Raw genomic sequence first — 15962 nt, 5'->3', positions numbered from 1 at the left:
CTCATGTGTGTGCACCATCCCCCTGCTTACCTCTAGGTGCAGGGAGTTTTCAAGTAATTTAGTTCGACATGGGCCCACCATGTTGGTATTAAGCAGGAAGATCTGGTGCTTTCTGAGCCAGCACTCTGCATACCAGAAACTTGGGGAATTGTCTTATTGCCTATCAGCATTTGTGAGTATGTGTAAATTGCAGCTGTAAGTAATCCCTTGCTGAGTGCAAACGTCTGCACCTTGTGTTTTCCTTGGTTGTCAAAAGATGTGCTTTTGGCTCCAGTTGACAGCCTGTTTTGGGTTTTGCCTATCGGACATGTTCTTATCTTGGAAACTCCAGCTGACTGGAATCTTCTTGGTGCTTGGTCCCAATGCAGTTTCTTCTATATTACAGCCGTGGGGTCTTATGTCCTTGACTAACCAAAATGAAGGAGGCACATTTATCTCTGGGGCGACTGAGATTCTTTTCCTAACCGGGATGGTTTCCGCTCTTTACCTTCAACCAAGAGAGAGCTCTGGGGATCCCATTTACTGCCTGCAGGGGTTGCATCATGGAGAAGGTGGCTTCCCCTGGACCCCAGACTCTCCTGGCTTGCTCAGCCAAGGTGACCTTATCACAGCTTGCATAGGCATTCTCCTCTCCTCAGATAACCTCTCATCACGGGCTGGGGTCCTGTGTGCTCTATGCTGCATTTTAGAGCCTACTGAGATGTCCTTTCCAGCGGGCATTCAGATTTCGACTGTTCTTACAGGAGCTGTGCTATGGGATGCCCTAGCTATGGATGGACTATCTGGAACCAGACTGTGCGCAATGTGTGCTGGGCATCGAGGGCAGAGCATACACAGAGGCACCTTTGCTGTGCAAATAGATAGGTTCGAATTGAAACGGATAGGATAATGGGAAGATCACATATGTTTGTGGCTGGGGGGAAATGTATTACATCTGTTCCAGGTTGTTTTTTATCAGTCATTTCGAGGTTCTAGTTGTAGCGTTTTATTTCCTTTCTGAACTTGATATGCTGAGCATGTGCTATTATTTCTTTGTTGTCTAGGCAATTGCTCACTGCTTGTGCTGGACTCACTGCTTGATTTGTGGTAGAGTTGGCATATTACGCTTTCTGATCTTTGACCAATTATTTCACTTACTGAGTGCTGATCTTGTACATCATTGCTATGTGGACACCGCCATCGCACCGGTTCCCTGCCAATTCAACTAATTCTGCCCGGGTGTCCACTGTTAACTCTTGCCTTTTCCTCCCTTAGATGTTGCTGTGATCGGTGTCCCGGATATGGCCTGGGGACAGCGGGTCACAGCAGTGCTGAAACTGCACCACGGAGTGCAGCTGTCACTGCGGGAGCTGAAAGAGTGGGCCAGGTGAGTGACTGGCAAGTGGTCTTCTAAGCTGAATATGTATAATGGTAGCCTAGGCAACACAGACCACAAATGCAGAATCAAAGCCAAATGTGCAGATCCACCAGTGATGGTGGCTCCTGCCGGCAAATGTACCTGCAGCACTAGTCTTGTATCTGCTCCATTGGTTTCCTATAGCAAAGCAAGAATTGTTTTAGGTCATCATCCTTATTTAATAGTATTCGCCAAGCTTCAAATCTTCTATGCATGCTGAAAAAAAAAGTTCTGTACACGAGTTGGAAACTTTTTGTCCGCCAATCAACATCTTATTCCTTTTCTAACATTCACAGATGCACTTTTTGGGGAATTTGTAAATGTCTTTCTTCATCTCATCTGTTTGGGTTTCCAGCAATTTCACCATAGCATTGTAACCCTTTGAATGATTCTGATGAAAGGATCTTGATGTGCGGCGGGAGTACGTGCATGGGCAAAACATGTTTTTTACCTTTGGCAGGGGAGTTGAGTGGGCATTTTGGGACGGAATGTGATGGGTTAACCATAACATGGCAAAGCCTCATAATACTCAAAATTCTGTGATAATCCACCTTCCCTGGATGCAAACCCAGACACTGTGGTGCTTAGACACCTCTGCAGGGATTCCATCTTGTCACTGCGGACCCCACATCTATCCAACAACTTGTGGCATCATTGGTCGAAGTGAGCGGGAGCGGTCGGGAGCGGTGCTCCTCTACTTTTTTAAATGACCTTTTACAGCTCCTATACTTTTATTTGAAAAAGAAACCGTTCCGGAATGGTTTCGTTTTAAAATAAAAGTGTAGGAAGAAGTTGAAACTTGCACTTTCAGTGCAGTGCACTGGACGTTCCCTTAAACAGCAGGTGCAAGTGTTTGGGGGGGGGGTGTATTGTGTGTGGGAGGGGATGTGGTGGTGGGGTTTGTGAGGAGCGGGATAGGCCAGCAGGGAACATAGTTCCACTACTTCTTTTCGTACACTTCGACCACTGCATTGGACAGAGGGGCTGCCATTCCGGCTGCTAGAGCCCCCGCGTCTGGGGATTCACCTGCGTATAGGCTGCAGGTTCTCGGAATCGCTGATGGGATTTTCGCATTCCGTGCCACCACATTTTATCTTTTTAAGCGAGCCAGGTGATTTTTTATTATTTTTTGGCCACTGGGCTAAGCTTATATTCCCTGTCTCGAGCTACAAAGTAAGGCAGCATGTAAAGTACTCCAATACACGATCTCCTTTTACAGTGGCATAGAGGCTGTAGAATAGTTAGGAAAGAAGAAGCAAAGGTATACTTTTTAGATGCTGTAATAGGGTGACTAGCGACTCCTTCTTTTGGACATATCACCTAGTCTCTTCAGTCTTGCACAGGGATTCAAAATGAAGTCTAGCTCCGTATGTAAAAGTCGGTAGTGTATACTAGCCGCTCAGAAAGGAGGGGGATTCGCTGAAGAAAGTAAGGAGGACACTGTCTTTCTCCTTGTTTGCGAACTTGTATTGCATGTCAATGTTAGTGCTTTCTGTCCTTATGTGGCTAGGTTTTCCAAGAGACCAAAAAGCTTCTTTGCTCGAAACAATTCAAACTCTGGAAGGAACAGGGTCTATTAGTCAATTCAAACAAGACTGCGCCCCTGTCTCATTCCTCAGTGCACCAACCCCTGTCTCAATCCTCAGCGTACCGCCCCTGCCCCATTCCTCAGCACCTCAATCCTCAGTGCACCAACCGCCGTCCTATTCCTCAGCGCACTCACACCAGTCAATCTTCAGCACACTGACCCCCATTCCTCAATGCCTCAATCCTCAACGCACCAACCCATGTCTCAATCCTCAGCGCACCGACCCCCACCCCATTCCTCAGTGCCTCAATCCTCAGTGCACCAGCCCCTGCCTCAATCCTCAGCGCACCAACCTCCTCCCCATTCCTCAGCATCAAATTCCTCAGCGCACCAACCCCTGCCTCAATCCTCAGTGCACCGAACTCTGCCCCATTCCTCAGCATCAAATTCCTCAGCGCACCAACCCCTGCCTCAATCCTCAGTGCACCGAACTCTGCCCCATTCCTCAGCATCAAATTCCTCAGCGCACCAACCCCTGCCTCAATCCTCAGTGCACCGAACTCTGCCCCATTCCTCAGCATCAAATTCCTCAGCGCACCAACCCCTGCCTCAATCCTCAGTGCACCGACCTCTGCCCCATTCCTCAGCATCTAATTCCACAGCGCACCAACCCCTGCTTCAGACCTCAGGGCATCATTCTTTAGCTCACCCATTCCTCAGTGCACTTTCTTCTTACATGTGCCTAGTGCTAGTTGTTTTACCCCCACCCCACCCCCCGGCACTCAATCTAACTTTCCACCCAAACTGGTAATAATCATCTTGCCAGTTGATTGTTAGTGTAGAAAATGAAGTTGTTTTGTTCCCTTTTCTGTCTGTGCCCTGCCCGGGGCTGAGAAAAACGTATGTGCTGTGAAGCAGGCAGTTCCCCAATCATCGTGCCAGCAGGCCTGTTTCACACATAACTAGAGGAGGATTGAAGAAAACGGACCGCAACTCCCATGTCTTCAATAATCGACACCTTGCAATCAAAGAGATTTGAAATTGCATCTATTAAACTCAAATCCGCTAGAACTCAGAGGACCTCCAACTCAGAGAGACTTACACTCATGCGATAATCAGCCATTTCATGAATATACATGGTTAGAACTCCTTAAGGAACTATATTTATTTTTCCAGTAACTTTTTATTAACAATTTTCAGTGAAATAAAAGGGAACACCCCCTCCTCCCCTCAGATCAAAGAGGTCTGTTGAAAGCATAACATCGTTATGAAAACTGAACACATAATGCAACATTATTACATGTAACTTCGGCCCGGGTGCCCTATATTTTTTAATAAATAAAACTAGTTGCTCGCTTGAAAAACTTGTGAGGGAACAGTCTTATTTTATTAACAGTGAGAAGTGCAGTGGCGGCTGATGCATTTTTTTGTTGTTGGAGGGTAGTGATTATTTCCCGCGAATAAGCCAGAGTGACCGAGCATAGCGAGGGAGTCTGAACCAACCAAGGGTGGTTCCGGAGCGTTTCCCCTCAAACCCCGATTCTTAAAAAAAATATTGGGTTAAAATAGTGCATTATACAGCACACTTTCTGTGAAAAACTGGTAAAAAGCCAGACAGTTTGCAATTGGTATTGTAGGGTAACTCCAAACCAAAAATGCAATAGATGCAAGTCGCCAAAGATGTATAGGAACATTTCCCAACGCATTTTCCTGATGCCTTCGTCCACAATATATGCCATTATAAAACATGTCCACACTGACTGTGCCCAGATATTTTCATGCAGGATGCACCAATATATGCCACAATACCTATATAAGAACATACTCATGTTTGCTTTGCACATCATACCAGCAATCATAATATAAGAAAACATGTCCACACTGGCTCTGCCAATATATGGGAGTATTCCCACACAAGAACATAATCCTATTGGCTTTTCCTCTGAAAATGCCATGCCACAATGAAAGAAATTGCCAAATTGGTTGCTCAATGTAGTCCAGTCTACTCACGTAATAACACTTATGTTTGCTTTAACCTTGATGACCAGTAAAAAAAAAATGCCATACCACAGTAAGAAATAGCTGGACTGGCTGCCCCAAAAAGCCATTCTAGTCATGTAGTAACATTTACAACGCCCACTATCCTGTGCAGTCTCCCAAGGCTGAATCCTCCCACTGATCCTTTTTAACCTTTACATGCAGCCTCTGAGCAAACTCCTCAAAGATCCCCATGTGGCCATCCGCGAATATGCGGATGATCCTCAGTTGTACATGAGAGTAAAAAGCCCACAGGACATCAGTCATCTCAGCGATTACCTAGCCCTCATCCAGTCCTGAATGTCGACTGCCTACTTTAAACTTAACCCATCCAAGAATGAATTTGTCCTCATCAGCGCCCCCACTAAACTATAACTTGTCCAACAATGGCTCATGATATGCGCCTAGAAGGGTTTGAGCTGCAACTCTCTGATTCAGCAAAGTCCTTAGACTGCACCATTGAAAGTACCCTGTGCTTCCAGAAACAAATAGCCGAGAAGTCCAAACGGCCTGGCCCCGAATCTCTGTGCTTCGTAAATCAAACCCTTTGTTCCAACGCAGGACTTCCCAGATCGTGGTACTGGCACTTGTGGTCTTGCACATCGATGGGGGAAATGCCCTTCTGATGGGGCACCCAGCTGCTCACTTGGCTCCCCTAAAAGCAGTCCACCATGAGGTAGCATGCCATTTTAGGGGTGTGCGTCAGTTTGAAAGAATCACCCCCATCCTACGAAAATTACATTTGCTTCCTCTCCAGGCCAGGCTACTGTTCAAGACATCATGTGTCATCTACAAAGCAGTCTCAAGTAGCACACCAGTGCACTTAGCAGATAAGCTCCACATATCTGGGGGCACGTGCTTGTCGCGCAGCAAGTCAACCAATCGGCTCAAATCACAACTTGTCCGTAAAGAGAGGGCCTGCAAATAATCCTTCTCTTGTCACGTACCCACCCATTAGAATTCAATCCCGGTATCGGCTTGGAATGCCCCTGAAAGTCTCCAATTTTGCAAATGTCTCAAACGTGGCATTTCCAGCAACACCTGACCAAGGACTAATCTCAGTGGACGTGCACACCGACGTACAGACAGCAACTCACAGAACTAAACTACTGTTAAAACCCATACTCTGTAGAGCGTCCTGTTGCTATGTATAAAGGTCTCTGCTTTAAGCATTAGAAATAAAAATGTAAAAATGATCATGCTTACTTTATCATAGATGCCCAGGGGAAATGCCATGCCAAAGTAAGAAAGAGCTAGATTGGCTATCCCACAATATCAGTCTATCCAAGTAATAGCACATATCATGCTTGGTTTACCATAGTTGCCTCTTACAAAATGTCATGCCACAGTACGAATAGGCTGGACTGGCTACCTCAAAATGTCAGTCTAGTCAAGTAATAACACAGATCATGCTTGGTTTATCATAGATGCCCAGTAAAATCTTTATGCCACAGTACAAAAGGCTAGACTGGTTGCCCCAAAAGGGCAGTCTAGCTAAGTAATAACACTTAACATGCTTGCTTTATCATAGATATCCAGTAAACAATGTCATGTGTGGCGGGTCAGAAAAAGAAAACAGACTCAGGTTTTCCATCTCACTGTTGTAATTTATGAAATGATAGGTGAACACTCCTAACTTTCCCTGGACTAAGGGTGTTCCCTACGTAACCAATCTAACTGAGGTGCTCGTCAGTCGTCAGTTAGAGGAGCAAAGCAAGTTCTGTCCACTGTCCATTCTAACCTTTCTTGACCCTTGCACTATAACAACTACTCAAGCACAGGAGAATGACGCCCTTCTGCTGTGGGCTGGTTTACCACCAAATTCAGTTCAATAAAGTATTCTTAGTTAGTTCTTAGTAACTACTTTAATCAAATCCTACAGTTCGGATACTGGGTTCTTCAAGTTCTCAACAGTCTCTTTCACTCACTTATTCTTTCTTTCCTTTTTGTTCTATTATTGTTTAATCCTATTTAGGATTATCCCTTTCCTTCCACAAGACAATCCTGTTCCTTTCTCTATAATCAAAGTTAAGATGTTCCCTTTACTCAATGTCCACTATTTATCTTGACTGGGACTAGTTTGCAGATTAAAATAATAACTTGTGCAACTTTATCCTGACTGAGATGAATTTGAGTGTTCCAGTAATGCTTCTCAATCTCCTCATGTATTCTTGATAATTTATCTTGACTGGGATGAGTATGAGCATTCTAGTAAGGATTCTCACTTTCCTCATATAATCTCGAAACTTTGTCTCGATTGGGACAAGTATGAATGTTCCAGTGATGATTCTCACCCTCCTCAAGTACTCTCTGCAGCTTATCTCGGCTGGAACGTGTGTCTGTGTTCCAGTAATGATTTCAGTAATGATTTTCACCATCCTTGTATATTCTTGACACTTCGTCTCGACTGTGATGAGTAGCGTGTTCCAGTAGTTATCTTCGGATCCCCTCCCCGGTGTCCCACTCTCCCCATTACCTGTATCAATTAAGGATAATGTCACTGGAATGTCTGGCAGGGTTGGGACCCTCTTCCTCAGATATCAGGTTGGCTACTTGTTCCTTCGTTGCTCCCTCAATCAGCTCACTGCGCGATGGCTCTATTGAAGTGGTATCAGCATTGTTTATGGTCTTCCAGGTCCACCGTAGTACGGCCACGCCACCACTTTTCACTCACTCTCTCTCAGGACGACTTACCCTTCGGTCCCTTGCCTCTCATCGCTACTCCAGCGCCATGCATTAGAAGCTGTACTAGGCCATCTTTCCACCATCGGATGCTATGCGTCCCAGTTTCTCTCAGCATCTCTCTCCAGGATCTCCACCTCCAAGCTTTATGACGCTGACGTGGGACTTTGTTGGCACTCTGTTTTCTTCAAGTGGTTTTATTCGTCTAAGTACCATATAAGTGTTTCTTCATAGGTTCAATCAAAGATGTATGGTTGACAATAACATATTTTAGTTTGATCTTCATGTTTTCTTTCACTGAATGTTCTTGAAGATGGGTTAGGAATATGTTCCTTATGGAGTTCCTCATGTGAACAGGAGTCCATGTCCCCAGATGGGGAGACTCTCCCAGTGAGGTCCTGCTTGCCTCTACCTCTAGGGAGGGTGTTGCGTAGCAGGATCATCTCCCTAGCCTCACATGGAAAGGCTCCCCCTGGGGGGGAAGTGACGGAATCTTGCGATTCGTCACACATGACACAGTAAGAAATGGCTAAACTGCCTGCTCCATAATGCCAGTCTAGCTATAAAATAACACATCATCCTTTCTTTTATAAACTGATACTTGATTAAAAAAAAGGATGATGATTTTTTACTGGACATTTACAATAGAGGCTCAGTAGAAAATGCTGCTTTGCTGCACCCCTGCCTCTGCTTAAGCCCCCATCTCCCACCCACTCCCTGGCCCAGCACAAAAACACACACACATGCACACCCATTCACTCGTTCATTCCATTCACACACAGCATTCACTTACTTATTCACACGTGTACCCATGCATCATACATTCTCAGGTTCACACAACCATATAATACATAAGAAATTAAATCTTGCATGCACGCAGCCCTGCCACTGCCACCAGAAAGCCCTTTAGCTCACAGGAACCAGGAAGCAAAGCGTGCTTCCTGGTTCCTAACCATGCAGCGCCCCTGTGAAGCAGGACTCCTTTGATATGTAATCACAAAAGGTTACTCAAAGATGAGTATACACAGTGCAAGAAGGAACACTGCTTTATTTCAGAGCACAGCTGGGAGAAACAATGCAGACAGTCCTGTGGAACTGAAAGGGGTGAAGGAATTCTCAAACCCGCCACTGTTGAAACGCTTTTTATACAACAAAACATGAATTTAATTTGTGACAGGTCAAAATAAATGATTGGCCAATGTCACTGAGCTTCCTAAGGGACTCTATACATTAGTCTGTGCTGATTGGTAAAACACTTCCTGGAACAAAACCCTTTACCGCTATGATGTCATGATATCAAATATCCCGCCCCTTAATTACATCATTTAAACTGATCAGCAGAAATACTCTTATCTATCATTGGCTGGTAGAGTTCAACACACAAATAAATAATAGCCACAAGCTAATTGGATTCAGTGTTTTGAGAAAGCACAAGCCACAGACATTGTTACAGCCCCTGGAACACCATACCTCAATCTCCTGATTCGTTCCCCTCCTCCCTCACTTTTCCCTTGCATCGTGCCAGCTTTAGTTAGAAAAAACGTAGCAGGAGACTGTTGGTGGATTTCTATTTCTCGTATTTAATTCTCTTTTATCATTATATTTGCGAGGCTCTCAATACCCAGCACGGTGCCTTGAAACTTAACTTAGCATGTGGGACTGCACATGAGGTCTGGCTGGAGCTTTCTTCCCATGAGAAATGTTTCCCTTTGCAGCAAATAATTGTCTACTGTGGCTGATCCACTGTTTCTTCGTGTCAGCAAAAATTCAAGTTTACTGTGTGCTGTGGCCTTTCAAACATTTAATAATAATGGCTTATTTCAAGTCTGCTCGGTGCCTGCTAAAACTTGGCCACACTATAGTTAATTAATACACCTAACTTGTTATACTCCTATGTTTATATATATGTGTGAGCAAGTAGCGGGTGCACTACGAAACGCGTTTTACCGTGTTTTTTCTCTCTTTGATATGATATGATATGATCGTTTATTTATATAGCGCCTATACACAATGTGTTTCAAAGTGCTTCAAGGCAAGGGAGGGAACAAGGGAAAATACAACCACATTCTTACAGGCCATGAACAGTAAGGATGTGAAATTAACTATCATACTCGGCCTGATGACATTTCTGGTTGAGCCGCTGAAAAACAAAAGGTGAGGGAGAGGGGTGCAGAAAGAGAGGGGAGGAACAAAACAAGCGACTATCATACTAGGCCTGACGACATTTCAGATAGTGCTGGAGGGGTGGTGGGGAGGAAATAAACAGTAATGGGAGGGTGGAGGAAACAGACGAGGTTGCTATCATATTAGGTCCAGGGACAATTCTGATAGAGTAAGTGCATAGAAGAAAGTAAGGGGAGGAGATAGGAAAAGGGAGAAGGGAAAGTAGGAGAGAAAAGAGAGTAAGCAGTCAAAAAGAGTGGAGAAGCAAGAGTGGAGAGCGAATACAATTGCAGAAGTCAGTAGTAACACATAATGTTGCAAGCCAGGATACAAGATGAAGATGGGAACAGCATGATTCAGGGCCACCATGAGTACAAGATGCAAAGGAAGTCCAGCATGAGAGTTGAGAAAGAGTGACGCACCGTGAATTAATGAAGTCCATAAAAGTCAAATCCAGCATTGGCCACAAGACAGTGATGGTGAAGGAAGGCACCATGTGGGCGGGGCTTGCTAAGTGGTGAAAAAGAGCAGCCGGCAGGAAGGTACCAGGTGGGCAGGGCTTAAGCCAGGTGACCTAGATCCACTTGCACCTGCTCCCCATCTGAAAAGGAAAAGAAGCTGGAGGGCTCCTTAAGTAGGGAAACAGAGCGGCAAGCAGGAAGGCACCAGGTGGGCGTGGCTTGCTAAGTGGTGGAAAAAGAGAGGGAAGCAGGAAGGCACCAGGTGGGCGGGGCTTGCTAAGTGGTGAAAAAGAGCGGCAAGCAGGAAGGCACCAGGTGGGCGGGGCTTGCTAAGTGGTGAAAAAGAGCGGCAAGCAGGAAGGCACCAGGTGGGCGGGGCTTGCTAAGTGGTGAAAAAAAGCGGCAGGAAGGCACCAGGTGGGCGGGGCTTGCTAAGTGGTGAAAAAGAGCAGGAAGCAGGTAGGCACCAGGTGGGCGGGGCTTGCTAAATGGTGAAAAAGAGTGGCAGACAGGAAGGCACCAGGTGGGCGGGGCTTAGGCCAGGTGACCTAGATCCACTTGCACCTGCTCCCCATCTGCAAAGGAAAAGAGGCTGGGGGGTTCCTTAGGTAGGGAAACAGAGTGGCAAGCAGGAAGGCACCAGGTGGGCGGGGCTTACTATTGTGGTGAAAAAGAGCGGCAAGCAGGAAGGCACCAGGTGGGTGGGGCTTACTATTGTGGTGAAAAAGAGCGGCAAGCAGGAAGGCACCAGGTGGGCGGGTCTTGCTAAGTGGTGGAAAGGAGCGGCAAGCAGGAAGGCACCAGGTGGGTGGGGCTTGCTAAGTAGTGAAAAAGAGCGACAGGCAGGAAGGCACCAGGTGGGTGGGGCTTAGGCCAGGTGACCTAGATCCACTTACACCTGCTCCCATTTGGACTATATGTCTGAATAAAACTGGATATTTCAGGGAATTCATTTTGTGCTTGGCAACCTTACTTGAGGTTAATTTTCTTGGAGATGTATCTTCCGGGTGTGCTGTCCTTCATGGAGGGACACAAATGTTTCTCGCTCTTTGCAATAAGACCTATGTGCTCACATAACAAAGTGTGCATAAGTGTGCTTTAATATATTTCCCTGCTTTGCTCTGTGACCGGTGGCACTCTAGGTGTATTGTGCATGCGTCGTGATGTCACCCTCCAAGTTACTTTTTTGGTGTTACTGCATTACTTCTTTAGCTTGTACATGCGCCCCCCGCCCCCTCTAGGCACTGTTGAATTTACCCCTCCACATTCCCCCTTCAATTGATATTATCGATTGCCACTTTGTTCAACTTACTCTCCTTTCTCTCTATACACCACATGCATGCTGCCCCTCCAACCCAGTGCTCCTTCCAAAGTAGGAGGTGACATGAAGGGCGCCCCTGGAGAACCAGTAACATCTCCAACCATGTGGTGTTCTGGTGTTGTTTGTGTAGGTGTCTTTCTTGTCAGAGATGTAGCATAATTGGCCCTTTTTACAAAAAATATCATTATACACTTGCCCTTTTCCCACCCTCCTTACATAATTGAATCCCCAATTGACATTCGCAATGGGTGATCAGTGCAACCATGAGAATCGGGACTGTTGTTCAACGATGTTAGACAACCATGTGGGGGCCAATCAAAACAGTATGAAACCAGGTCTTGGTGACCACTTGCTAATTTTTCTTGTATCACAGTCACATCAATCTTGAAGAGAGGTTAACCTGAAACAAAATGCCCGTTGCTCCACCCCAAAACACTTAGCCTCCTCTTGGTCCCATTCGCCAACTGCCTAGATGCTATGTGCAAAAAGGTTAGACAACCGGCGGCCAACTTGCTTAAACTCTGTTGTAATCACTGCAGTTCTGTCAGCTGACTGCTCATTCTTCTCTACATCTTCATTGCAAGCTCAGGGCCCTCTTAGACTGTGTGCCAGCCCCACTTCGAAAAGCTGTATCTTGAATAACAGGATGGTCAGTATCAGAGTGGGGGGCATGAGAGGGCAGGGTTCACCCCAGTTCGGTGAGGGTAGGACAATACTTGGGCCCCACCGGCTTGGTACTTCTCCTAGGGCCATCATCCCTGCTCGCAGGATCGGGTGCATGGTCACTCATTGCGCATGCTCTGTTGCTGTCCAAGTTGACAGTCACCTTCCATCTAAAATATTGCAAAAATCGAGTGAGTGTGTCACATCATTACTCCATATTGTGTTTCATCATTCATGAGCACTCCTACCTCTTCAGCAAACCCCACTAACCCGTCTGCTTTTCACCCAATGACCCCTTCCACCCACTTGTTGTTATAAACCCTAAACCTTCAATCTGCCTCTGCAGCCTCTCTGCGCACCATGACAATGCATGCCCTTTCTTCTTTGCATGGTAGTGTGTGCTCTATGGTACATAGTTGCTCCTCCCTTCTGGCCCCCTCTGTTACTTATTTTAGTTTCACCTTTCATCTGCGCTGGGCTTGGGTGTGCCTGGGACATGTGGGATGAAAGAGCACACACAACATGTGTCGTTTTGTCCTCTCTTGACCCACCTTCCTCACATATTCACACCACATGTTTTCTTACTCGGTACTGTGCTGACCTGGAATGCCATCTCCAGACACTCTGGGCCTCATTACGAGTCCAGCGGTAGCCATGCCAGTAAAACCGGCAGGCGGCCGCCAGACTCATTGGGATTTACCGGTTCTGGACTTGCCCGAATCACCGGGGCATTACAGCCCCGGTGGTCCGGTAATTCCAGAGCAGGCATTCCGTTACTCTCCGTTCCCGTGGAGTCCCATAGGGCGGGTTTAACACCCCACGGCCACATAACTCGGAGTTAGCTGGTCTGGAAAACGGTGCTGGTACAGTTTTACCGGCACAGTTAAATCCAGGCCGGCTAACTCATAATGAGACCTCTGTTAAAAACTTCACTTTTGTTTCTTGTCAAAAAATCTTTATCACCTGTTACACTATTAATACTACTGGGGATAAACTGTTCCCTTTGTTCTTTAAACAAAGAAAAGGAAGAAAAAACTAAAATAAAAACATTTTCCTCCTTTTTGAACACTCCTTCCTGCTGCGTGCACGTATGAGCACTTGCTGGGCTCCTGTAGAGGCAAAACGAGCACAAAAAGTAATGGCAAGACGGCCTACACTTCCCATTAGTCGACCCTCCTTTCTTCTCCTGCAAGAAGGGCGCCGGCCTTTTCCTGGTGACGGGGTCAGTAAATCTGCACTCCTGGTGACTATAATTCAACGTCCTCTTACTCTGGTGGAACTGAGCAGCTTGTGTCTGCAGAAGTTATGGCAGGCCTGCTTTTATGAGCTTGTAGCTGTTGCAAAATGTTCTCTGTGTTGTTCTTTTTAGCTCTTCGACAGATTACGTTGGACCGGGATCTTTTCGGTTCCTGCTGTGTTCTTTCGAGCAAAATATGAATCTTACAATTTCTGTTACTTCCTTAAAATATCCCTACTATTATACACCTAACACTGGAGCTGAAGCAAGCGCATTTGATGTTCTGCGTGTATGCATGTGAATCGTTTTTACATATGTTTACCTATCCCCTATCCCTACACTACAATAAATATCTGTCGCTTGCTAAAACACATCCAACACACAATACCTTTGTCATCTATTAAACACATATACATTCAATAATCAACGTAAAAACAACATATAAAATGTTACTTCACCCTTTACCCATGGGTCTCCTTTATGTCCTGCATGCAGTGGAAAAGAAATCCTCTTGAATGCCATATGGGCAAGCTAAACATTATTTAGAAGGCTGCTACAATATGCTAAAAAAATGCTATTAAACTAAAACCATATTTCTACACCTCAATACTTTACCTGTACTTACCTATACCTTCTTCTTTCTAATACAGTTCACTAGGGGAACTCACACGCCCCTTTCTCCACAATGAGACTGCTCCTTCTCATATATGTTAGTGATCTTTGGTGAGCTGGGGCAAAGTTATTATTATACTCACCAAATGTCTACATTGCATAGCAGACTGATTTAAGAATGGAGTAAAAAAGGTAGTAGCATATCTCTGCCAGGTAAGTATTAATTGAGTACCGAATGACTCAATTTTGTAGGAATACCATGGTTGTAATTTGACAATACTTTTAAAGGTAAACCCCAAACATGCTTTAAACTTGAATGTATACTCTATTTTAGATGCAGCAATTCACTTTTTAAAGGTTGCATCTTTCTTTCATGTGAGATCGTGAGATCGGCTATACCAGTGTTATCAATGATGATGTCATAAGTGATGTCTTATTTGATGTTATCAGTCTGCTTAAGGGCTACGCAATGGGAGTCTCATAGATTCGGTGGATGTGTACCAAGTTGCCTAATTTATTTGAATGTTAAAAATTTATTATCGCTCGTGCTTTTATATATATATATATATATATATATATATATATATATATATATATATATATATATATATATATATTCAGTGAAAAAACCTTGTTAAAGGGACCTTATGGTTACAAGTAAAACCGAAAACTCCCAGAAATTCGCCAGGTATGGTAAGCTAAGCAACCATAACTCGCGCCAACACTGTGCACTGCTAAGACTAACACCCATGACATCAAAGATGACATCACAAATGTCATTGATGACATATTTGATGTCCTGGGTGCTAGTCTTAACAGTGCACGGTGGTGGTGCAGGTTATGGTTGCTTAGCTTACCATAACTGCCAAATTTCAAGGGTTTTTCGGTTTTACTTGTAACCATAACGTTGCTTTAACCATGTTTTTTCACTGAATTTTATACGTTTTTATGAGTGCAAATGTTTCATGATGTTAATTCACTGTATATAAGTTATTAATATTTCCCCTTTTAACATAAATGAAAGAACTGTAAATCTCCTTTAACAAACATATTTTTTGCAACGCATACTAATGTGTGTCATTATCAGCAGCGCGTGCTGGGGATGCAAGTCATGGTTGAATTGCCTAGGGCACGAGGCTCGACCATGACCCAGCCCCACCAAACCACCCCCGTTATCCACTGCACCTACCCTGCATCCTAGTTCAGTGTCCCCTATACTCTCATAATGTGACCAATGGCCAGTGCTCATGGCTTGCAGCCATGGTCAGTTTCCACAATCCATGGGGCATGGGCTTCGGCCATGCCGCATTCCCCAATAGGCAAATCAGAGTAGACATTTTTCCTTGCCGAGGACCAGGCCCCCACTGCCCAGGCAACAAAGTTATACCCCTATTTTTTGTACTTTTTGGCACTTTCAAAAAAGTAAAACAGGACAGATTTGCAAAAGCATGCTTTCAGGTCCTTGCTGATTCTCCTCACGCAAGTTTGCTGCAATCCCGTTCAGCACTTGGGGCTGTAGCCGCAAGCAGATTTTTTTTCTCAAATTTAAACCTGGGGCTTAGGCCATGCTGCATGCCCCAATAAGTAAATCAGAGTAGGCATTTATCATTGTCGAGGGCCAGCTCCACTGTCCATGCTCAAAGTTATATCAACATTTTGTGTACTTACCTTTTGACACTTTAGAAAAAATAAAACACAGGACAGATTTGCAGAACCATCCTTTGAGGTCCTTGCTGATGCTCCTCGCGCAGGTTTGTTGTAATCCAGTCCAGCACTTCAGGCTGTAGCCAAATTTGTTTCCCATCATTATCAATCACTTTATTTTGTTAAAAAGAATTTGCCATAAAAGCCAAGCAAGTGCA

General features: G+C 45.0%; 1 protein-coding gene across 1 annotated transcript in view; it reads left to right on the top strand.

The window, feature by feature from the left end:
• Positions 1-15962, top strand: part of ACSF3 (acyl-CoA synthetase family member 3) — a 1059592-nt gene that overhangs the window by 977107 nt on the left and 66523 nt on the right. Inside the window, exon 9 of the mRNA XM_069635646.1 lies at positions 1255-1366. Within this exon, the coding sequence (XP_069491747.1) occupies positions 1255-1366 (112 nt within the window). The remainder of the gene's footprint in view (positions 1-1254; positions 1367-15962) is intronic.

This window comes from Ambystoma mexicanum, chromosome 1q (assembly GCF_040938575.1).
Source record: "Ambystoma mexicanum isolate Mex_15411 chromosome 1q, UKY_AmexF1_1, whole genome shotgun sequence".
NCBI lineage: Eukaryota > Metazoa > Chordata > Amphibia > Caudata > Ambystomatidae > Ambystoma > Ambystoma mexicanum.
This window is presented reverse-complemented; position numbering and strand designations above follow the sequence as displayed.